General features: G+C 46.7%; 2 protein-coding genes across 33 annotated transcripts in view; both read right to left on the bottom strand.

The window, feature by feature from the left end:
* Tm1 (tropomyosin 1) overlaps positions 1-17,411 on the bottom strand; it is a 30,256-nt gene extending 12,845 nt beyond the window's left edge. For 2 of the 20 annotated variants that reach the window (XM_076896003.1, XM_076896005.1), the window contains exons 1-5: positions 17,255-17,410; positions 14,286-14,451; positions 13,911-14,036; positions 3,490-3,623; positions 1,360-1,477 (exon numbers count right to left, since the gene is read on the bottom strand). In XM_076896003.1, the coding sequence (XP_076752118.1) occupies positions 1,360-1,477; positions 3,490-3,623; positions 13,911-14,036; positions 14,286-14,399 (492 nt within the window). In that variant the 5' untranslated portion in view covers positions 14,400-14,451; positions 17,255-17,410. Of the gene's footprint in view, positions 1-779; positions 898-1,359; positions 1,478-3,489; positions 3,624-9,116; positions 9,509-12,264; positions 13,532-13,910; positions 14,037-14,285; positions 14,452-17,254 lie in introns of those variants that run through there. The other 18 variants (XM_076895994.1, XM_076895995.1, XM_076896002.1 and 15 more) reach the window with 17 other exon arrangements.
* Positions 17,412-20,024: 2,613 nt separating this feature from the next.
* Pip5k59b (Phosphatidylinositol 4-phosphate 5-kinase 59B) overlaps positions 20,025-25,619 on the bottom strand; it is a 32,430-nt gene continuing 26,835 nt past the window's right edge. For 11 of the 13 annotated variants that reach the window (XM_076895966.1, XM_076895965.1, XM_076895970.1 and 8 more), the window contains one exon: positions 23,393-24,117. In XM_076895966.1, coding sequence (XP_076752081.1) covers positions 23,959-24,117 — 159 coding nt within the window. In that variant the 3' untranslated portion in view covers positions 23,393-23,958. Of the gene's footprint in view, positions 20,678-21,534; positions 21,998-23,392; positions 24,118-25,619 lie in introns of those variants that run through there. The other 2 variants (XR_013101884.1, XM_076895972.1) reach the window with 2 other exon arrangements.

The raw sequence follows: 25,619 nt of genomic DNA on the forward strand, positions 1-25,619 counted from the left end.
TGAAACTTATTTTTTTTTTCGTACTTTTTTTCTTTTTTTTAATTTTTGTTCCAACAAACACTTGGAAATCACAGATATACAGTTGTTCCAAACGTTACGCGCTCAAAACACGTGACACTGACATATACTCGTATATTTCCGTATCACTGTTCATCTCATATTTATCTTCCTTCAATTATTATTCCCGGAAAGAATTGCTTTATTCGAGCACTGCACTTCTTACCCGCTGATCGACCAATTATATCTCACTTACTCGACGAAATCACAGACGATCAAAATACCTTCCTCTCCATTTTTTCATTTTTTAATGCCTCATTAAATCACTGTCATAGAATCGTAACGTCCAATATATTTAATCTTTTCGAATTTTAACGAAGACGATATTCTTTTTTTTCTCCTTTTATCCCGAACGAATTACTCCTTTTTTTCCCGGAAAAAAGTGAACACGAACGATCGACTCTCAACGTTGGTCGATTCGAGAAGAGAAAACCGTATTCTCGCGGACGAGCAACGCGTTTATACTTTCGATCGATCGAGTTGCGCGCGAACGGATTAATTATTTCTTTTTTTTTTTTGTCGTTTTCGTTGTTTTTTTTTCTTTTTTCTTTAGGTTATACCGGGCGCCACGGTGGTTTCGAGCACACAGAGAGAAGACAGAGAGTTATGGGATTAGGCACTATTATCTCGACTATCAACTAGGAACCATCATCATCATCATTATTTTTATCATGATCATTGTCACTGCAGCCATCACGCTTGTCAGTCGTGGGCTCGCGAACCTCATCGTATTTCTTGTCAGCTTCTTCAGCGAGGAACCTGGCCTCCTTCAGCTGATTCTCGAGGGCGTCCATACGCTCTTCATCGGCCAAGCTGCGATTCTCAAGAATCTTGCGGGCTCTTTAACGATTACCACAAACAATCGGGATTAACATACTTCGCGAAACGAAATCGTCGCTGGAAGGTGAAACTTAAACATTATCGTCGCCTCGGCTGAGATCACGAGGGCGCCTCATGGGTGGCGCATGGCTACAGCACTGCTCGCCTGCTACCTGCTCCAATTCCTGGAAACGTGTACCTGCGGGAACGAACCGCCCGTCGATCTCGACGAACCTGTCTCCTCCGCTCTCGAAAGATTCTCGATCGCCTTTTCAGAGGCTGATACGATTATCTCTAACGCTGATATCTCGTCGAGTGAAAATTCAATCAAATATCTCGACACGCGTTCTCGTATCGAGTACGTGGCTAGTTTTCGCGCGAGCGAAACGGAGGGTCTGGTTGTTCGTCGAGGTGAACAGGGATTCGTTCCCGAAGGGCTGGCACAAAAGGGATCGCCTTTTTGCTCGCTGATACGTAACCCACCTCCTCGTATTTTTTATCCGCCTCCTCGGCGATCAGTTTAGCCTGCGCTAGCTGCTGCTCCAACAGGGATACCCGGTCGTCTTCCATATTGGTACGGTTTTCGAGTGCCTTGCGTATCCTAGCGATCGATTATCATTCGACTTTTAGCATCGATTTGCTCGCCGTTGAAAGAAAGATCATCGACACAAGAAGAAATCCGATTCAATCGCGATTTTGAGAAGAATAACATTCACGAACGCGTACAAATTAATTGCTGTTTTTTATAGCTCGAAACGGTCGATCGTTGAGTAATCATTTTCGCGTTACCTCGACAGAAGCGTTGCTTGTTTCACTCGGGAATTGTTTTTCTTTTCGAAGCTACCGTTTCAATCTTTTATCTATCTCATTATACTTCTCGGATAAGGAAAGTGACTCTAGTATAAAAAGTTTACTTCGAGATACGTAAAAACGCCGATAAAACAATATTATCGACAATACAAGAGTCATGAATTCTCCGCCAGCGATCAATCTCTTTACCCGTGAACGCGTTCGCAGCGGCGTTTTATCAAACGCGATAATACGGTCTATCCGCCACTCGGCGCGTGTATACTTTCCACTTTAATCGATCCAGAACGAATCTACTTCTCATTCCGGGATTTCAAAGTCACGGTTCCGCTTGACGATTAACGTTATCGGCGTGAACGACGATCTGACGGAGAATTCTGGAAGCGCGATATCTCGAGGTTCTTTCAACGTCGAAAAGTTAGTCCTATGGGTAAACAATTTGCCGTGGCGTCGATTTGGATCCGAGCGAAAGAGCGAGTTGATCGAATCTAATAAATTAACTTAACCCTTGCCCCCCTTTTGGATCAAACACGCAGAAGAATCCGCTGCGATCCTTCCTGATCGTACGACAATCGAATTTAACGCTTAATGCTCGCAATGCTCCTGGATTATGAGTTGATACGATCTTCTGAAACGATCGATAATTAACCACCCACTTTATGCAAATCGCGTGAATGAGAATGCTCGGCTAAATTGTTAGTTCGCAGGTAACCTGCGTTCGCGCGAGCAACTGCCCCCATATCGGATAAAATACAACTCGTTTCAGCTCTATATCGGGCGCGTATTAACCGCGAAACATTACAATGCAGTACTGTGCCTATCGTTTATAAATAGACCTGGACGTGGAATAGTCTCTCGAGAATACTCGCTCTTTCGACTCGATCTCTGTGCACGTCCGGCGGTTAATCTCGAGATTTTTCGGAGCACCGTACGACCTCGTTGGTGTTTAGTTTGAGAAATTTCATTTGAGGCGCTATCAAGAGCGAACCTCTGCTCGAAATAGGCATCGCGAGATACGTATCCATGCGTGTAAACGATTTTATGATTCAACGTTCCCAAGTGATTCATACGACGGTGCGAAAGAGCTGTAAAATTTGTTTGCTCGGTTGCATTGCCTGATTGTTTCGAGCAGGGCGTAACCACAATTTGACAGACGGCAGACGATAATGCGACTTGTAAATTGAATAATTTATCTAACACGATTGTTGGTATATCAAAGGTGATCAGTTCTCCTTCCAACAGCTTTAAGAATTCCTTAAACCAGAATTCGATAAAGTATTTCTCAAACTATTCCTCCCATCATCCAGCAGGGTAGATAACAAACACTGTATCTAACGTTCTACTAATACTCTTTCACTTTCCTGGCCGATATAACGAGCCATTCGATACTCGAATAAATTATCCCTACGTTCCTTGAACTTCTTAAGCTCAGTACCACGGCGCACAATGCATACCTAGATGCAATACCCCCTATAAAGAGGAATCAGGTAACTTCGATGCAGATTTACTTTGGCTCTGCGTAACTCGCGTACTACGAGCGACGTGTATTAATGTTTCTAATAAAAAACTATGACCTCCGACAACCTTATTAACAGGAGGCTCGTTAGCAACAAAGGAGACGAGTGAATCGAACTTTCAATGAATCGATCAATCAAATGGGGCGTGTTGTTATCAACCCATTCAGTAAAGGAGCCGCTGTCCGCCATTATAAATATCCCTTGGTCGACGGGATATTTATAAGGTTTACGTGGCCGTACGATGCTCGAGTCACCGCCGGGAAACGATAGAAATGTGGCATTCGTTTACCGTTCGCTCTCATCCGCAGCCTGCGACGCCTCTGCCAATTTAGCAGTGGCGGTTGCGAGGCGCTCCTCCGATCTCTCGAGGTCCTCCTCCAGCAGCTGGATGCGACGATTCAGAGCGGCCACTTCGGACTCGGCCTGTAACCAAACGAAACGACGCCGTTAGACTTAACGTTACATCTTCTAGACGGGAAGAGAGAGAAAAAGTGACATTTCTACATGGAAACGGACAGTTTACAGCATTTAAATACACGTTTGCCTTTGTTAATCATAATCTGTAATTATGCGTACACTTAGTGCGATAACAGCGTTGCAACATTGTATCACGGTGGAACGATATGTCGCTATCGACGAATTGAACGACTGCGGTAAATTCATTAGCACGCGAACCAAGTTAAGATAAAAGGCTAGATAAGCTATCGCCTCAATATAAGGCTTGTCGTTCGTGCGGTGCAACAAATGGGAATAAAACATAAGAAAAACAATGTCTGCTGGCGAACGCGCGACGAGTGATTAGGATTCAAAGGACTATTCGTCGCGGGATCGCCAAGGCCTTCGCCCTGTTCGCATATCAATGACCCTAACTTCCTTTGCAGCTCGTGCTCGTTGCATCCAACAATTTCATTGAACGAATCGGTGATTTTTCGCTGCGTTCACGTGCTTCCGTCTATCGGCTGTTTTGATTCCATTCGCAATGAGGAACGATTGCCCGGGAGCAGAGCAGATTATCATAGAATGAAGAGGGCAAATTCTACGGTTGTAAAATATCGAAAACCGTTTTTAAGTAATCTCGGTTAATTAAATTCTTCCAACCTTCTATTCTTTACTCCATGACGTGATTTGCTGAAAGAGTCGCCGCTGTTTTCTAGACGCTTTCCTTGGAAAAGCTATTAACGCAGCGTACTCCTCATTACGGTTTCACGCGATTAACATTTCGAATTGTCGTTTACCTTACATTACAATGATCGCTTCAACTCTTTATGATTCTGATGGAACATTTGTATCTCCTCAACAGGTGATGATAAACGAAGTTTGTAGGCATTGCGAAAATCAATCATCGACCAACAAGTGTTTGCCTACTCTTTTGATATCACGTTGTTATCGATCGAAAATCAGTGAGACACTGCTTATCAAAGTTTGCTGAAAAGTAAAAATAAAAAGTAGACCTATTACATCAGCCCTTACAGATCTAAATTGCTCAACGCTCGGTTACGCGTGTATACGTCTACGCAATTCGAGGCCCTTGTCCCCGTTTACGGCTGCACCTGCGACGATTGTGCGTCGAGCGGATAAATCCCAATTGATCGTGCGCGAACCGGGCATTACCCGCGCCTCGACACACGTGCCGGCTCCTCGATCACCCGCGAACGCTGTGCATCCGGATCGATCCGACACGCCTGTCCACCTCGTCGATCGAAAACTAACGATATCCATGACTAACGATACGTTTATCTTATCTACCTCGATCGAGAGGAAGGGTCGCGGACTTGTGTCTTACCTTGAACAGCATACGTCAAACTGTATCAGTGACGTCCACCTCAATGAAGTCCACCGACTTCGTTACTCCACCCACGTGAAACAATTCACAGAAAACTGACCGGTTACTCGTGCCTACTCGCGGCCATGTGCAACCTCATAATTCGTATCCAGACGACGTGCAGGCTAAATTACCGACCGGATCATTCGTCGCGCGTTAACATTTAACCCAACGCGCGCGCGCCATTTCCGTCGCCCCGTATTCCACACGGCCATCGAGGAGGATCGATCGGTTCGTCCGAGCGCTGATCCTGCTTTCGGAGGAAACCGACGACACGCCCGCGCGTTTCTGCCGCGACTGAACAGAGCTCTCTGTCGATCGTATCCGCGGTAACGCCGGGTAAAGTGTGCCAAACTTCCGGCAACGATCACCCTCCGTAGCTTCCATTACGTTCTGCTTAATTCGACGCGATTACGCGGCTCTGTTCCTGCTCGAAAAATCGCTACCACGATTCTATTAATTATGAAACCATGTAGTTACGTGGCTAATCTTCGAGCGAGCACCTGAACCGCGGTTACAGCGATGGTGTAAATAATAAATTTACATGTAGAACAGTTTTTCCACCTTAATTGGAGTGTACATAAATTTCGATACAAATTTTTGCGCTCCGGGATCTTCGATAATTGGAAGGCAGGAAGTTTAAATTCTTTTATAACTCGGGAGATGATAGTCGTAGCGTTAAGAACATTTGACCCAATTTCAAGGAGCACGATGAATTAATTTTGCTCCATTTTCTTCTGTGTAATCATCGAGATAAGATTGATAAGGGAGTAGATAATACTGCAGCTGTAAACAGTTTCGAGTAGAAAATTTCGATAAAACATAAAGCCCTGGAGTAAGCGCGTAGAATCAGATTTGATATTTTGTTCCACGCGAGATCGGTTTGAGGTGCGGAATATTGTTGTACTCGGTCCAACAACCGGAACGCAGATGGAAGGGGGATTTCAGTGGAGGCAACGGTACTCGATTGCTTCGCAAGGTCGTTTTGCTCTAAAACGAACCAACTATCGTGTACACAAACGTAGAATTCATTTGGAAACGTAGACACCCCTACTGGTTACTATCCATACCGATAGCATTCGTCGCAGGTGGATCAAAAACCGTGTCGCTCGATCAGTCAGCAACGCTTCGGATCGATAAAACCGTATCGTGGCACCGTTCGAGCCAAGTGTTACGAGACGGTGTATACGCGTTTGTTTATTAATAAATCAGCCCCCAGGCTGGGGATAATCGTGGCTCGATTATGTAAACCCCTGAATAAAAGACACGCCACGTGCTGGAGCGCGGCTCGTACGTAATATCACTTTCACGGTGGAAGCTAAATCCGTCGATGCCGAGGGAATCAATGAACCGAACTCGCGGCGGTGTATCACGTATAAATCTTCTCAACGTGCGCCGGACGTACGTTGACTGGTTATCTGGTTCTATTGGACGAAGCCAGGAAGAAGGTAAATGAAAAAGAAAAGAAAAAAGACGAGGGAGAACAGGAGACTGCGCTCGCGGCAGTGCACTTCATTGCTCGATGACAAAAGCTTATTAGTGAAGCTTCGCCGAGCTTCTATCCGTTGGCCTTTTAGGACAGCGGCGCGACAACAGCGGCATAAAGCGCTCGTGGGTGATACGTTGACATTTTTCGGTGGCAGTACAAGGTTAATCTCTGCCGTGTAATCGGCAGGAAAATGGTCTTTGTTAACCGTAAACTGGTCCCTTGCAACTGTTATTGTTTCATTGTACGAGCCTTTGATAAACGTTCAGGAAAACAAATTGAAAGATCTTAGTTGTTCATCAAAAGATAACGTATCGGGTTTGAAGCGGATGATTCAATTTGCGATAGAACGCAGCGAACATAATGAAGGCTTAAGATAATCTTTTGGGGGCTTCTATTTAGCCTGTACATACGTATGCGTCGTTCTCAGGAGTTCATATTTGAAAGTGTTTCCCCTTATCCTGTACCTCATCCAAATCTGTTAAATAAATATACCCAGATAATGCTAGATTGCACATTTACGTTTGGTAACCGCGCTTACGCGTTCAGATATAGCGAGCGAAAGAGCATACATCGTGGATTTCGTTGAAAAATCTGTGTACGTGTCCAGACATTGAAAACAGTTCTACGAAATGGTTGATAATACTCTGACTCAGTTTACTTCATCTTTAAATCGATAAATTTGCGGAGGTTAGTCATGGTACGACAAGTAAGGGATATCGTGGTCTGCGATAGGCTTCCTGTGCAGGGGTGAAAAGGTCTCCACGGGGAAATAAAATTTTCGACTTCGAGCGACGCGTGTTTAAATGTCACTGGTGTAAATAATACACAGCGGAAGTACGGACGCCTAGAAATGGTCAGCATCGTTTTCGTGGTAGAAGGAACCACCGTTTCCGATGCGTAAGCACGCGTCTACGCGACGTCATCGGATTTGAATATACTTAAGTCGATGCTCATTTTCGTAGTTTTAACGAGCTGTGCCTTCGATAGTCAGCGTTTTTTCTATTCTGATAATAGACACGATTATTAGAAGCGTTGGGGTGTTAAATAATTTAAGTTTAGATTCGAATAATTGAATCAAGTAAATAGTTTTAAATCTTTAAAACGATATGAAGGTTGTTTCAACTTGTTTGAATCGTTCTGAACGATCCAAACGTTAAAGTTACTCACAACATTCTAACGTCTCAAGCGTTTTCAAACATTTTTAGCATGTGTTCACAACAATAAGATCGTAGTGCAAATCCGTTAAATCGAGGCTGAAGAACGTTCATACCTAGAACAAACTATCGTTTCTCGTCGATCTTTATCGCACAACCGTGCGCACTGCACGTACTTATTCAGGTTTTTAATCAATACCTAGAAACGTACGTACACGCGCATTCCTACCCAATTTCCCATACTCCAAATGCACCAGGGACAAGCAGAAAATTGCAATCTTTCGAACGATTTACTTGAACGCGCTTTCTTCTTTTTTACAAACGGCACATAACCTAAACGCGACCGTAATTACTCTTGGAAAAGCGTGTCGGATCGTGTCATACCGGTAATTCAATGGAGAGGTTCGCGTGCGTGGAAGCATTGCACGCTCGTAGATATATACACAGAAATCGACCGATAATCCTGGTTCTGTTCCCGTGCGAACAACAGCGGGAGACGTCAGCTTGGAAATGCAAACCAAGTGGACGGAACCATCGGTTTTTAGCGCATTGCGCACAGCTACGCAGCTCTAGGGCGGTTACTGTTACAATATTTTCTGCGCCACGGAGGATCATTTGATAAAGGCTCGAGGGTAGCAAGAAAGGTAAGCCTTCAAGCCGGTCCTCGTTGCATCAAGAATGTCTCGAGTGCGAGTCGAGTCGGTGTGTCCCTTCTATACCCCCCTGCCTGCCCTCACCGGAGCCACAACCCAGCCTGACGACGACGTGCCTGACACTCACGATCGATCCTATAGCCGTGTGGACGCCGGCTCCGGCATTTCGTGTATAAAAGTGAAAAGTAATTTCATCGGGAGCCAGCCAACCGAGGAGAACGTTCGCTAATCTCCTTCCCTGAATTATGATACGTCGAGGGTGATGTCGCTCGATCGACCCCGTTCGTTTTCCTCGATAACAGCTTCTCTCTCCCGCGAACCGATCGATACTTTTTCCGAACGAACACCGCCAAGTTGAGCACCGTATTTCCGGTAAAGACACGCCGCAAACCGTATAGTACGCGTTCGCTATAAAATCGAGTAGAAACCAGTTGATCGCGAGACAAATCGATCGCCTCTGAAAGTCAATGCGACTCGCGCGACCTGATTAGAGACGTACACCAACGATCGAATATTTACTAGCTAGTCGACACGACAGATCTCACTGAATTCTTCGTCTCGGCGTACCTGATTCAAGTTTCTGCATCCGCGGAACGAATCGACGAACTAATGGGATATCGTACAGGTTATGCGCCAGAGAACGAAACAGCTCGCGATAGAAGAGACTCGAAAACCAATCTACGACAGGGAACGATCTCGTACCGTATCGAGCTGATTCGAGCACAGGGTACAACGAAGAAATATACGATCGTGAGGTAAATTTTGTGCATCGTTTTTTTTTTTTTTGTTCTCACTCACTTCCTCGCGGCGTATAACTTCCACCTGCAGCCGCTTCTGATACTCCTCGCACTCGTCCTTGTACTTCTCCATCTCCTCCTTGGTCTGCCTCATTTTCTTCTTGAGCACGTCGAGAAGGGTGCCCTGCACTTGCGTCGACATGCTGCTAAATATCCGCGTGTTAGCGTTCTCTCACTTGTAAACGCCGCGATTACGGTTCTGGATGCGCGGATCGAGGTGATGCTCGAACGGTAAACGAAAAGCGGAGAATCTAAGGTAACCGGTGAACACGATGTACGATGATCAAGTATGTCGAGTACGAGAGACAACCGGTACCCGTGCGAGAGAGAGAGTTTCGTAGTCTCCGAGCTGTCGTACACTGACGACCACTGGCTGCTGTTGACTGGAAAGCAAGATGGCCGCCCCCGGTCTGGACGCGCATGCGCGCTACCGTTCTGCGGACGTCAAATAGTCCCTTGCCCTTAACGACGCTCGTTTCAATATATTTAGTCGACAATTTTGATGCGACTAAATCGCGGTCGATATCATCGCACGGATTCATCGCGCTCGATCACGCCTGTTATTACGATAGTTCGATCCACTGGCGATGCATTATTTTTTTTCTTACGGTGACCGCGTCACGAAGCGCGATGCGCACGCCGAGTATCGCTACGCCGATCGACGTGTCGTCGCGCGCAAAGCCCCGGAAATACCGCGCCCGTCCCTAGCGCGCCCAACCGTTCAAATGGACGCTCGATAACAATTCCTGCGTTGTTTCGTTTCTTCTGTTTCCCCATCTGCATCGAGAGCAACCGTGCGTTTATCCTGCGCATCGATGAATTATTCCGGTACGAACGTAACCTCTCTTCGCTCAGACCGCTCTCGTGACGAGGAGTACGCACGCCGGACGAATGATGCGCGAAATAATGATGGAGAGCAATGGCATAACGGTCGCATATCAGTAAACAGGTAATTATTATTTACGATACGTTGCGCTGGCGTTTCAGAAAGATGTGATTACGGAGACATTTAATGCGAACGATGAGTTGAAACGTAATGATGTCAACGGTCTGATTTAAACATAACCGGAAGCTGCAATATATTTCATCGCGGTATTAAGGAGCAAGGTAATTAGATACGGCGTATAAAAGATGGGCTATCCGTTGATACAACGTTCGTCGCCATGTTATAACGCAATGAGGAAATTTAATTTTGCCTGTAATCCTATTTCCAACATATTTCCGAACTTAAATTCACGTTATGCTCCTAATGAATTTCGTAATACGTTTTATCGAGTTCTACTTTGTACCCTTGTTAACTCTTAATTATTAACATGCGTAGTAGAGCATGCATGAACGTGTAGAACATTGAATCGCATATTTCAAATTTCTATAATTCTGTACACATTTCTTTATGTGCAAACACAATCTTTTTACATAAAGTAATTAAACAGTTTTATTTAAAGATAGTTACAACGTAGAGGGGGTTTAAAAATGTAATTCTATGCAATTACGAGAACCTTGGCAGCACCGTCCAGCATTCGATTATCCTATTTCGTATTTAAGTAACGCGTAAGTCCTTGGTTAGCATCGAATTAAGAACAATGAACCGAATTTGAATGTAGGTCCAAGAATCCACGGACTTGGCCGCGAGAATTACGCGAACAATGCCGGCACAGATGGCAGCACGTTGGGCCACGAGAAATCGCGGAGAATGTGACGTGTAAACATCGGCTAAGATAAGCGGCGAAGAAACAGATCTTGTTTCAAAGGTCGACGATAGAGTACGAAATGCGTTCCAATTTCATGTGCAATACATTACGAATATTTTGCAACGATGTTGCGCATCGTTATACATCGTCACCAGTTTATAAACGCTCGTAATGAAGCGGATTTGTGGGACCGCGTTCCGGTAGCGATGCTTACGCAATGCCCTCTCGGAGTGTCGAATAAAAGAGCCGCTGGATCTAGCCGTGTATAACCGCTGCTTATTTTTAGAATGTTGACGAATACTGCTCGTGTTTAACGCGTTACCAGCGCAGGGTGGGGTTCATTTCTGGAAACGGTTTTCGAAAACATTTTCTGGTAGCGTAGGAACAACTGTTTTTATTGAATACGTTTTTTTTTTAGCTCGATTGGTTAGGGAATTGAAGAAAGTTGCTAAGTTACGTTACTTTTGCAACGAAGTGTACAATCAGTGAACCGATAATGCTGCCAAGCTTGGAAGCGTTGCATTCACTGTACGGACACGTCATATTTAATATAAAGGTGTGGAGGCTTGCTCCAAAAAAAATCGAGCCAGAACGTTAACGCTGCGATGCGCGTCGATATGCTCGTAAATAATTGAAGGATTCGTGGTACAAAACCGTATGGTCGCTCGAAGCTGACTAAATAAGAGTATCGTTTATCATGTCGCGCTGAAGAATCACGCTTAATCCATTGTCCCCGTTCAATAACCCTATACAGTAAGTGCGCTTTGTCGGGTGATGGTGCATCATTAAGCACCGTAAGAAGTCCCTTGCCACTAGTAGCGCAGCTAATGGCCTCTTAATTATTACTACATAGCCGCGAGTAGTGCATTATTCATTTAACGCGCGATAACGCGAGCCAATTTCGATTTCCAGTTGGCAACGGCTGAAATTGCTCTGTTTTTAATCAGCCTTTCGCTAATCAGTATTCGTAGCGGTTCGGTAATTTTCCAAGATGGACGATAGAAAAGAGCGCGCGATTAAAATATACGGAGACTGGCAAAAGAGAGTCGCCGCTTTGTATGATTTTTCAAGCAACGTGCGATTTCATTGCGTGCAACGTCACCGTAGGTAAACCACTAGACTACCTAACCTAACTCCCCGCGTATTTTTAACCCGCTCTCAACCATATAAGGTATCGAATTCACCAAGACTAGCGTCGTCCAAGGAAACAGTCGAGCGAGTTCAGAAAAGAGAGCGCAAAGCGGACGAAAGCTTAGACGAGCGGTCCTACGACTCAAGAGAGAAAGCAAGATTTAGACCAACGACGATCTCGTTCCGTTATCAAGGTCGGAACGACCCTCGAGACACCCATTGACCGACGTCAAAGTGCGTCAAGGTCACGTCACGCGGTGACCTTCCATCACGCGATACGCACGTCTATGTGCCGGGCGCATCGGCGATGTACCATGCGATACTGACCCGTTTCAGCTGGTTCCCCATAATATTCTGCAATTCGTTCCTAATGAGACCGAATTTCATCATCGTGTCGCTGGAGAATATGGACCATCCGAATGCCAATCCGGGATAATCGGCGCATCTCTTTCTTCTTCTCGCTTCTCTCTCGGCCTGTACCTCGGCCCTCTCGCTGGGACATCTCAGCTTGGCAAGTTCAGCGAGCTCAGGATCCTCCTCGACGTTCGTCGACTCGTCGTCGGAGTTCCCGTCACCGCGAGCCCTCGCGACCGCGTGCTCAGGCTCCGGTGAGTTTTCTTTGCTCCTCGTCTCGTGGAACAGCTCGTCGCCGCATATCTCGGCTCCACGTGGTCTCGATCTAGACTTGTCCGATAACGGCTGCTCCGAATCATAGCTGTCACAGCTCTCGTTTTCGTTTTTCTCACGAGCAGACTGCTCGTGTCGTTCGTCGAGAACGTCCAGGCTACACTGCGCGAGCCTCTGTCGGACGTTCTCCTCTCTGTCATCGCCTTCGAGACTGCTCTTCAATTTGTTCGGGTTCTCGTTCGACGGTGCGTCCTTCGTCGATACCGTGGCCGTCGGATCGCGGAGCCACCTCGCGCCGACGATCGCTGGTACTGTCACCGCGGAGGAGCACTCCGTATCGATGACATTGCTCTTTTCGTCGAGCTTCGGTGACGTCTTAGCCGTTGGCGGTTCGTTCTGGCCGATCGTCGTGTCTTTAGCGATATCAGCAGGGCCACACTGCGCGGGTCCTCTGCTGGAGACGTCGAGACGTCGGCGCGTAGCGTGTCGCGGATGATGCTGATGACCGCGACGTCTCGTGGTCGACGTAAGAGCTGGCTCCATGCTATCCAGCTGCCAACCCTTCGCTAACCCCTTCGTTCCACTATTATTATTATTATTTTAACGTGCTCTATGCACCACTGTTACTACCACCGCACAAGGCACACCGCCATCTTGTCTGTCACTGTTCGTAACACGTTTCTCACCGCGCCACGCATACGTCCTCCTGTCTATCCCTCTGTGTTGCACGCACACACCGTCCCGTGCGGGCGAACGCATGCACGAGAGGAGACACGCTGGTCTCCACTCTCTGCACCGTCCTGGTCTGATTTCTATCTTGCTTTCTCTCTCGCTCTCCTCGTCTATTACTCTCTGCTCGATCCAGGTTACCCCCTCTCTACCGATTAACTACAAACCGGGACCGAAGTTTGCCGATCGCCGCCGAACGGACGAAACGGCAGCTTCGCGTACTAACGCCCGACTGTGCGCTTACTTCGCGGGGAACCTGCTCTTTCTTTGTCGAGCGCCTGCGCACGGACGCCTGCGACATCTCGTGCCGTCTATCCTCACTACTCCGTCGGTAACAACGCGGTGATTGATAAGATTCGCGGGTTTTCTCGTTCGAAACCGGTTCCGAGTTTATTTTTCGGACGTTCTTTTAATGCTTTCCTTACGTTTTCACTGTCCGTACTGAAATATTTACGTAACAAACTTTCTAAACTTTTTCCTAACTCGAACAGCTAACGCGCGCTGCAAAATTATCCGCTAAGGAAAATGTTTGGATGTAATTCAATATTTAATTCCGGCGACAGATATTGTCGTCGAACGGCGCGGTAAAGTTATCGTTTGAAAATACGAGTACTTACGTTCTGCAGCGCCTTGTCTTTCTCCTCCAGCTTAGCGTTGACCTGCATGAGAGCCTCTTGAGTTTGATCGAGTTCATTTTCAATGGTCTGGATCTTCTTTTGCAGGGCGCGCGCCTCTTCCTCGGCCTTTGTTAAACAAAAGATTATTTTACACACGGAGGATCGAACGCGTTGACCGGTTGCCAATGCTGTACCGTATTTTTGCCACCGCGCGATTATTTCATTGCTATTTTTACTCCCCGCCTCGTAGGGGAGATAAATAGACGATTTCGGTGGTTTATCGTATATCAAATTACTCCGCTTTTTTTGTTACTCATAAATTCTTGGTCTATCTCCGACCCGGCGCATCATGGCTTGAAAATGCGGGATATGTACCTTTTCAGCTCGCGCGTTCGCGTCGCGGGCTTGCTGCTCGCAGAGCAACGCGCGGTCCATCGCGTTGTCCTTCTCCAGCTTCATTCCCTGCATCTTCTTCTTGATCGCGTCCATGGTGGCGGCTTGGTTCGGTCACTGGTTCACGTGAATAAAGAGGCGAACGTATCTGGAAAAATGCAACAACGGGTGGCTCGGTTATCATCCTGGCCGCGTTCCTGAACGTTCTATCGATCATGTAACCCGCGTGTTCCTTCCCATACGCTTTATCTCCGATCGGCGGGTCGCGCTTTTTAATTTTCTCCCGTGCGCCGTAGAACCGCGGAACTCGATCGATTCCCAAGGAGAACGGTCGAGTTCGCGCGCGTTCATCGGGCGCACCGGAGACTTCAATGACCGTGAGACAATCCGCGTGCTCAATTAACCGCGAACCATCTCGATTGTCGATTCTCTCCGTTCTCTATTTTGTTTTTCTTTCGCCTCCGTTCACGTTCCCTCCTTTCTATTCCTTCTCCCGCGTCGTTTCGGTGGCTGTTGCTCCTGAAAATCCGGCGGATCGACCGAGAATCCGCGCGAGTTCTCGCTACGCGGACAGTATGCATCGAAGTATAATTAGCGAACGACCGGATATCCTATTTATAGAGGCAGGTTCTTGCTCAAGAAGGCCCGGGCTCTGTACCGTGTCCGTATATATAAAATCAAACGTCTCCGCAGCCCGGAGCCGTCTTTCTTTCCACTCCCCGTGACGTCAGACGCTCAGGTATGCGATCCTGGCACAGGACGAACCGAGGCGAAACAGGAGGATCCTTCGAGCTGGCTCGCTTTCGCATTTTATGCGCGCTCGTTTCTCTCCCCACGGGCGAAACCGATGCACCGCGAGAACCACGGGGGGATCGACACGGTCAGCGGGACAGAGCCACGAACGGGTTAATTTCCTTCGTCCGGAAACATTCCAGGCATCTTTGGTGCGCGCTCCTGTTTTTCGACCTCGCCTCGCCTTCGAACCGGGCGGGGGTGGCCTTACCGTTTTAATCGCGCGACCTTTTTTCTCATGGTTGTTCGACAGAGTCTGGGACGCGATTCCAGTGCAGGAACGGTGTACAAAGTTAGAAATTGGATCGTGAAAAATGATTGACGGACGGGGGTGGCCTTACCGTTTTAATCGCGCGACCTTTTTTCTCATGGTTGTTCAACAGAGACTAGGACGCGATTCCAGTGCAGGAACGGTGTACAAAGTTAGAAATTGGATCGTGAAAAATGATTGGTTCGTATCGCAAAGGCTCTCTCGGTATTCGTTGCATCTACGCCACTGCGCCGATCCTTGCATCCGTATCATTGGTATCTGTACGAGCGAATGTGCACGATTCCTGGCTCGCTGGTAATCAGAGATGCCTGCTATGCAGGGTGGAAGGAAAGGAAAACACGTCGGAGTTCCGACGTGTTCGAAGAAGCAGAAATTCTAGACACAATGCTCCGAAGAAACGATCCGGCTCGTGTCATCGTTTCTGTTAGTTACCACGTGAAATTTACATTCCATTCGAGCGAAGCCGACGATTAACTACGTAACGAACGCAAAACAAAGCAATTTAAAAAATACCTAAGTTAGAAATTTCCGCTTTCTTCCTACTGAATATGGATCCCCACTGATAACGACGGATAGGTTACCGATAGCCGTGAAACACGCGGTCGAAGTAAGGTTGAAGAAAAAATAATCGTGGCTGCCGGATTCTAAGGCCGTTGGTATCAACGGAGAGGGTTATTTTTACACGGGCGAAGGAGAGGGTGGAATCGTCGCTAGCCGCCTGCCGTCGAACCTTTTCGGGTTACGCACAGCCCGAGTTTCGTTACTCCATTCGGATCGGTGTCTTGTTACGCTCGAGAGGAAATTCGCCTGCCTACCAGGCCACTATCGCGAACCGATTTCGAACGACATACTATCTGACACATTCCCATTTTTCTTTTTTCTACTCCTTCGCACGGTTCACCCGCGTCGACCATCGTCCTACATCTCTTTTGGAGCAAATTAGAAATTTATTTGCAAAGGAACACGACCCAGATTGCCAGACGGCGATTCAACTATTCTCTAAAATCCTTCGAGCGAAATGATACCAGCGTGGAAGTAAAAAAATCGTTCGCTTTACCACTATTGGTCAGGAGGATACGCAAATAGATCGTTATGTGTACACTTCGCGATGGGGCACGGTCTATTCCCGGACTATGCACCCGATCCGCTCCGCGATCTCCTGCGATTATTCGTAACAAAGCTGACGGAGCTACGTCCGCTCCCGTTCTTTCGGGAATTCGTTATCATCGGTGACGACGATCTGCTATCTCGCGACAGAAATTCCTGGCCGCACCGCCGCGGCAAGGAGCGGGCCAGTCTGCGGGCGATGTTGTCGCAGCGGTTACGCGTGAATGCCTGAAATTGTTCGTGAGTCACGCTTTTCTGGCGATATCACCGTGCCTGACAACGGGCTGGTCGAGGCCTGTGCGTTGCGAAACGGTCGTCGATACAAATTTGCATAATAACCGAACGTTTTCGGGGATCGTCAGCTCGGAATGCGGCCGGCGGTTTCGCCAGCGCCGAAATTCATTCCACGCTCGATTTCCACGGTCGATCGGGGACGATTTAAGGCCAATGGAGGCGGCTCCGTTCGACACCTGCCAGCAACCCCCTCGACTCGCGAGAGAGATCACCTGCCTCTATCCGAGATCTCGGTTTCCTGGTCCCCGCGGAGGAGGACGAGCGGGATCTTCACTTTCGCGACGAGCTCGTACGCGCGTCCAGCTCACGTCACTTTCTTTTTCGCGCACGCATACCAAGTGCACGCACTGCTCGCGGGGAACCAGAGCGACGATCGAGCCGATCCAGGGGGGATCCTACGGTGGCACGTAGCGGGCGGGCACGCGAAATTCGAGGCGGACGGTGTACGCGGTGTACGGTGTTGGAAAAAGTGCACATGCTTACTCACAGGGCAAGTATTCAGGTTCGTTCGTCGTCTGTTGGATGCGTCTGACTCGCAGGCAAAGTCTCGACTGGTCGCTGAAAGCTTCGGGCACAACCGTTCGTCGTAGCTCCCACCTTTTCTCGCGGGCTTCTCTCCTCGCGATCGTAAAAGACGACGATGACGCCGCGCCAGGACGCGGTTCCCTCTCTCTCTCTCTCTTTCTTTATCTTTCTCTCCTTCTCCTTTGCCTTCCCGTTTTCGACGCCGTATCCCTACCACCGGTGCGTGCACAGCCCCCTTCGTGGAGGATTTTCTACGTACGGGTCTGTGAAAACGTACACCGCTGTGGAATTTATCTTTAGCTCCGACGACGCTCGGACCACGCACGAGAGCACGCCTATTTTCACGTCCTGGAGACCCCTGGACCGACGTCGCGAAATCGAGAATGGAGTCTCTTTTTTAGCCTGCTGTTTCGTGTTTCGAATAGTTTGCCGGAGGAGGTCCGGAACGCGGTTCTGGAGAACGTGGCGCAACTATGACACTGTGTACACCCTCCTTGGTTAATGCTAAAATTATCGGAGCGATCGGAATGACTTTAGAAATTGTCACGTTGTTTAAGCGAAGTTTCAGTTACTACCTTTGCGCCTTCAATGGTTCCAGGAACCGCAATTAGCGTGTTCCAAATGTCTTTCGAATGGCGCTACGCTAATTCGAAGTCATTTCCCTCGACCGCTCGAAACATTGCTGGGAACGATTAGTCTAAGGACGTCGGAGCTAATAGCTCGGAGCCGGAAAGAAAGGAAACGGACTAATGTGCATACCAAAATGGAGCACAACGATACAGTGAGAGTCGTGACGGTACGCCATGGGCTGCGAACGAGGATGATTAGGATCTTGATAAGCGTTTAGAAAGGAATTGTAATTCGATAGAGAAAGTGAAGCAGCTTTGTGCGCTCGTAAAAGTGAGATCCATTCGAGATTACATTCGCGATTCCTTGATCTAGTTTCCGATGTGCCCGTAGGTACCAAGATCAAAGTCGCAGAGACCGTTTCAAGGTGGCTGCGCGTTCTTAAGTACCCTTCGGCTGCCTCGATTTCAATTAAGAAAGGAAAAGAAACCGCTCCATCGCGGATGGCTCGAGGAAAGAAAAAAAGACTACCTCCAATGACTCATGGATAGTTGTAGACGAGACCAACCAATGGCGTTCGTCCATCGAGTAGGAAGCGTACCACGAGGAACGTTAAAATACAGGACGGAAACAGCGTTATCTGTCGCGTGTCCAGCAGGAAAATGCCAATATTAGGCGGTGGTAATTTTGGCATTGGGGTTATAGGCATCTCACTCGATCTCCTTGAGTCAACTCGTGTCATGGTCAATTCGCAGTGACTCGGACAACGCTTTTAGCCTGGCCGGTTGCGCAATTCTTTCGAGATTTATCCAATAATTCGCGACGCGGTCCGTGTTACGACTTCGCATCGCGTCCCGCGGTTGATCCCCGCGAACCTTCACACTGGCCATTAATTAGATTCGTCGCGGGTGCACCCCGCGTCGTTTCGCGAGCAGCTCGTCCGTTCGATGGCTCAATCCGAACGGCTGAATCCGCCCTCGAGGGATCGTTCGATGGAAATCGACCGGCGATTTTCGTCCGGGCGTGAAATCTTTTGCGTAAGTCTACCGCCGTCGCTGTATCCCATACGTTCGCCGGCTACGATTCGTTACCGTAAAAGGAAAAAGTAGGTAAGGGTCCCTCCGCAGCCTTGACTCATATACCCGTCTGTTTAAGTACTGGGCTGGTGTGCGTTCGCGAGCGTGCTTTTTAAATACCGATCGCCGGTTAAAAGTCAATGAAATCACGCGGTCTGTTTACTTATGATGCTGAACAGAATCTGTCCGACAGACATTCCTTTTACACAAACGTTTCACGATTTTATTATCGAAGTTTCAATTATCGAAGTTGGGCTGGGCATTGGAGTTCGATAAGCGGATGATACAATTAATTTGGTAACGTCCGTACGCGATCGAGAAACTTACCGAGCGTAAAGTAATTGGAAAATGAGAAGATCGCGTGGCTATCTTAATTCCTCTGATTCGAGGACTCCGACTCATATCGTCTCGTATTGCTAATTCAGTTATTATCACGTTCTACCCGTAATTAACCAGAAACGCAACCTTGTGGCAACAATTAGGATGCTTATTATGAAACAGCACGTAATTATTTGAACGTGCGGCACGCGTCCTTAGTTAATACTTACCTTATGCAGGATATATTGCACCGGCGAGGTCGAGGCACCTTCTGTCCTAATTCTACTCCATCGACATATGCCTTTATAAGCGAGCTGAGTCATCTTCTCGTTAGCCGCTACTTTGTTGCCGCACACCTTAATTTCTCCGCTAGAATTCACGCGCTTCGATCAACCGAAAACAGATACATATAAGCAACATCGATTTGCCTTGCCTTTTCTACGCGTTGCCGCGACTCGCCACGACTCCATCGCGGTGCAACGAATCGGCGAGGTAGCACGGAAACGAGGATAATTCACCATATTATCAAAGCATACAAGTCTCGCAGTACCGTATTCGATAGGTTGCTCTCGAGCTCCTCTCGTTAAGCGCTGCGAGAGGATCAGTTAAATCATTCCTTAATCCTACAAGCAGAAGGACACGAATGAAAGTGAACTTGTACAGGAGATTAAGGTTTAACGTGGAGCACGAGTAATTTTCAAACTTTATTGTTACAACAATTATTGCCGGGGGGAGGATCTCGTTGGCGTGGTCGAACGAGGATCACCCCCGCGTTGGATCAGGGACTTCTACCAAGGGCGGCGTCGGCCCTCGGCAAATAAATAGAACGCAACAATAATTTATTAATATCGTCGATGTCGTACATCGTCGCTGGGATCGGTCGTGTACAAGCGCGATGAGGTATCGAGACTGCCGGCTCCCGAGAAAGAAATGCAACAGCGTGCACACGATCCCGATGAAATGCATCGACGTACATGAATCGAATCCGACATTGATGCGTGTCTATACGCGTTTATGCACGCATTGTACGTATAAATATATGTACTCCCGTCCTATACATGCACGTAATATCATTCAGTAAATATGTACAGCAGCGACAAACGCGATTCTCGCTTCTTCTCCTCGAGGAACCTCGCGAGAGTCGCTTGAAATTGGTATTCAAGCGCACCGAGTTCCGAGCGCGTAATCGACGTTCTTTTTCATAGTGTTTTTTTCTTCGTTTGAATCGCGATCGAATTCGAGTCGATCCGGCCATTCGATTCGTTCGAAACGACGATTCGAGCGAATCGAATGGCTTGCTCGAGTATGTCTTAACTTCATAACGATGCTTCTTATGGAAACGTTTAATTATAGAACGGACTGAACACTTAAGAATTTCTCGTCGATGAGTTTGGACTTGTTAATCGTACTCGATGCTGTAACATCTGTAAATTTGGTTAACGATGAAACAAAAAAAAAAAGACGAAAAAAAAGAAAGAGTATGAAACGTTTTTGAGTACTCGCGGTTGGACGATTAAAAGCGACGAACGAACTTTCATCTTCACGGACTAGCGATAGTGTACAGAGCAAAGATAATATATTAATTCTCTAAATGTACAAAAGTGCGCACTGTACACGCGTAGCCGGGGATCGGACAGCTTTTTAAAAAGGAACGTCGAACGAGAGAAGGATCGAAATGTAACCGCAGTCACGATAATACGAGATTCCACGGTACGTTTCAGAATAGCTGCACATGATCGAGAGATCGTACTCGTAGCATCGGTGGTCGTCGAAAAGGTGACGTGAAAAATGGACACAAATGAACGAAGCAAATAAACGCGCGCAGTTTCGCTCGAAGAGGATCTAAGAAACCATGCGTTTACTCAACGTTCTGTGTACGCTCCAGCCGGGATGAGATTTCTGCGAGGGAAACAGAGTCTTCCTGGCGGTACACGGCAGCAAGGTAATAGTCAAATAAATAGTTAACACGTCTATCATCGGTTCGAGACGTTCGTTTCGCTCTCTATGATAAATTTAATCAAACTTTTTCTTGGTAAAAAAAGTAGACAAACTTAGGACTGCAATGAAACGTGAACAAATATTGTCGTCTCGAACCGATCTCTTATCAGCTAGCATAGAATGTTCCGAAATTATCGAGAAAATATGATCGTGATAAGATGCTCGTACACTACGAATCCTAGATTTCTATCCAATGATATCGTACTTGTAACAATGCCACGTTAAAATCCTTTTCACAGTACCAGTCTGCAAGGATTCAATTCAACTCTAAAATCCTTGCTATAAATTCGCAGCAAGATTTCAACTTGGAATTGCACAGAAAAGCCGAGATTATCAGTAAAATGTAAAAATTCATCGTGTACGAATATTTCTCTTTTCTCGTAGAAAAAAAAAAGAGACTGCTCTCGTGTCACGGCAGAGAAGCGTAAAGATCGCTTTCGCGGTCGGATATTTTCGGAGCAGCCTATAAATATATTATATAAGACGCGCACAGTTAAATGCCTGCGTGTGTGTTGAACTTACATCAACGTCCTAATGCATTTTCACGTTAATTCCGGAGGGGGGAGGGTTTCTAAGTGCGCCGACAGCGAGGGTTCACAGGCTCCGTAGTCAATTCTCTCTCTCTTTTTGCGTACGCACGAGCGATTTTGTTTTTTTTTTTTTGGTTTTTTTCTTTTCGTTTCCTACTCATTTTCTCTGACTCTGTCTACACAACTATCTTCGTTTGCGCTTGACTACAGGTGGGTCTGAAACGGGTGCAAATAAAAGAAAAACCAGGATAAGAAAAAAATGTCGGTAGAAAAAAAAAGAAATGAGAGAAAAAAAAGATAGAAAGCAAAAGTAAAGTGCGCCGAGGGTGAGAGGGGTTATAAACAGGGTAAAGGGTGTCGATCGATCGATCTTTCGTCGACGGGAATGCACATGCACACGTCCACGCATACGTACACGCGGTTGGATAACCGAGACGACGAATAACCCCCAACGTACAAAATGGTTCTCTTCTCCAAACAGTGACAACGTAAACGATAACAGAAACAGTCGTAAGAATAATAGTAACTGGTTTATTTAAATAATATCAGTAATCATGGTGATATATATTATAGTAATAATCATAATGATAATGATCGTAATCATAATAGTATGTATTGCCGAAAATCTCGGTTAAGTGACAATTCGTTTCATAACAGCACAGTCGAACGATCGCTCGCATTATGCAGTGAATCTTCTCGTAGCGTTTGTTTCAGCGTTTCAACGTACATTTCTATATATATACGTTCTCTTAACACACCCCTTCGAACGGGACAGAAATGGACCGCGCGTTGCGATAGCTCAAATCAGAATGGATCCATCGAACGTTCCTTCTATCGCGCAACTGAAATAGAAAAAGATATTTCTTCTCCTCCGCTGGAGAATCGATTAAAAATAGCCTTGATCGCGCCCTTCGTGCAAGGGTGGCGGAGACGTTGGAGAGCACGAATGCGACCGGTCCATAACTGTCTGCTCGACGGCTTTAACCCTTCACCTGGGCGATTACACTTGGAACCAACAATTAATTTTACAACGGACGATAAAGGGTAGCAATTGTTGCGTACGGATATTCATATTAAATGGAAACGCAGTTCGTTAAGGTCGTAAAATGCTGGTTACAACGCGTTCGGCCGTATTGCACGGTTAAAGGGTTAATTAATCCGGCGACCGTAGTCGCCTGTAATTGCTCTTGCAACCTCGCTTGTGCACGTATTTCCCTGCGGGATTAAACATTTTCAATGGCACGTTTGGTTTCACGATCTCTCTGCAATCGTAAAAATCTATTCGAAGCTATATATACCTTCCGGAAATTGTCCTCGAAGACGAAGAGGGTCCGTTCAGTGGACAACGACAAACTTTCGCGTACATAATTAAAAGCAAACGCGGGTAAATGAATTTCCATCGAAAGCTGACACATTCTCGCATAAAATTCAGCAGAACCCGAACGAATACTGATTGAAAAGTATATCTTCAAAAATTTTCAATGTAAAATTTCGCGCTCGATCTTTTTCGTATTCGACGAGAGCTCTTCGACTTCTTTTCTCTGAACATTCTCAAGCTTCTCCGATGTCCATCGTTCGTATACGCGAAGGCGGCGAAAACGCTTAAAGCTGCCAATTCCTTGGCACATATCGATATTACAAAATCGTTCGAGGAGAGGATCCGCCTGTTACCTCTCCTCAATCGTGAATCAATATTGCTTCGATTATACTCTTAACGCGAGACTTTTCGTTTCTTCTTTCTTTTTTTTTTTCTCTTCCCACCCCCGTTTCGTCTGAACGATCATCGAAATGGAAGATTGTGAGGCGACGTTGATGCAGCGGAAAAGGAAGAAAAATAAATGAAATCTTACGTAGTTAGTTAAGTAGACACTTAGACGCAAGGCTGATCTACAGTCACGAGAGGATTAAGATTGAAGTTATGCCCGATCGTCGTCGAGACTGATTAAACAGGCACAGTCTTGCGATCCGATAAAACACTTAAAAAATGTTCGAGGACGCGGTAACAAAAATACGATAGAAAAATGTTGCTCGCCCGGGAACGGTGAATAGAAAAAGAAGACAGGTTTCGTAAAAACGTATCCACGCGATCACAGTCTCTCGAGAACGATCCTGAATCGTTTCCGCTGGTCGTACTCCCGATCGATTCGTTCTACTTGGACGCGGAGCTCTTCGGATCCTTACGACTCCTGCCGTTGGATGCTCAACACTCTTTGCACGCTCCTCATGATCGACACGTGGTTCGTGTTGGCGCGTTTCAAACTCCTTCTCACGTGTTTGTACATCGAAAGGGACGCTCTCTGTTCCGCAAGACCCCTCGCGTTCTCGTTCGTTTGCCTCTGAATTCGAGCACAAAATATATCAGTTCTCCGCCATCGGAGAAAGAATGAGCAAACCGTTCTCGCATTCGATTCGACACTCTTCGTGCTGGCTTTTTAGTCGTACGAGTAAAAAAGGTAGTGCTGGTTAAGATTAATCGTGATTAGTCGCGACAACACCGACAGGGGTTGAAAACTGGGTGAACTCTAAAACTCTAGTAAGGGGATACACACAGAAAGACGCAAAAACAGAGGTGATGGGGGGAGGGACACAGACAAAAATTCTATAAATCGAGTTAGAGAACAGGGTACATGGGTTAATTTTTACACGGAGTTAACACGGTCCTCTGTTCTGAAGCATACACGGAGCAAGGGGACACAGAACGTGATATGCCGGTTTAAACAGCTCGCGAACGATCATCGACGAACACTGAAGTCAGCGACAAAGAGAAGCGTAAAAAGCGACGGATCTTCGACGAGTAACGCTCAGAGGAATCGATCAACGACCATGTCCCTCGTCGATGCCTCTCTGTTCATCGTTTCGAGCGCGATTCTTACTCTAACCACGTTCGATCCCTACTCGAACGCGATCTTAATCCTCCCTGATCCTCTACTTTGGAGCTCCCTCCAAGTGCAAGCGTTGAACTCACTCGCAGAACTCGAGCGTGCGTTGCGATATGTTTGTTAAAAAAATATCACACTTTCAAGATCGCTAATAAACACTGGTATACCGTCCTTCCGCGTAATGCCTACAATATACATGTATGTATATAACAATAATGATTATACGCGGTATATACCCGTGGAAGAGTATCTCCAGTTAACAAAGCTACGAGTTTATCAAGCTTCTTCTTTTTTTCTCTCTCTCACTCTCTCTCTCTCCCTACCGTTTCTCTCGGCTGTTCAATCCGCGTTCACGGCGTTGAAGCTTTACCAATCGATTTAACCTCTTGAAACGGAGAGCCGTGAGCTTCGAGGCGACAATGACGCATAGGTTTGTTAGCTGTTTCTTATCGAGCAAGTTGCTCCGCGTCGCACGAGTCACGTTTCCTAGTCGGAAGTTCGCAGCGTTGGGAACAGCGGTAGAATTTTCGTTGGAGGAAATTTCTGTCGACTAGCGTGCCGATCTCGATTTGTACTCGAAAAATTATTCGTCCCGCGCGACGACTTTTCTCCCTAGTTTCAGTGGTTAAATCATAGGTGCGAAGAGTGCACGAGTATCTCCAATTCCAGAGTATATCGTTACGGAATATCGAAGAAACTTGAAGGGCGTCTCGTATCGCTCGTGCAGTATGACGAATGAAGAGAAGAAAACGAACGGTTACACTAATTTAAAGAAATTCAAAATAAATAGCGAAAAAAGTAAAAAGTGTAGAGAGCAAACGAAGCTCGCGATTAAAGCTGTAGAACGGACAAATTCTCGACGAACAGAATATGCAAAACACGGACCGATCACCGAGATGCGACTAGATTTTTTTCACTTTTTTTCCTACGTTTTTTTCGTTTTTTTTCATCATTGTTTT

This window comes from Xylocopa sonorina, chromosome 5 (assembly GCF_050948175.1).
Source record: "Xylocopa sonorina isolate GNS202 chromosome 5, iyXylSono1_principal, whole genome shotgun sequence".
Lineage (NCBI taxonomy): Eukaryota > Metazoa > Arthropoda > Insecta > Hymenoptera > Apidae > Xylocopa > Xylocopa sonorina.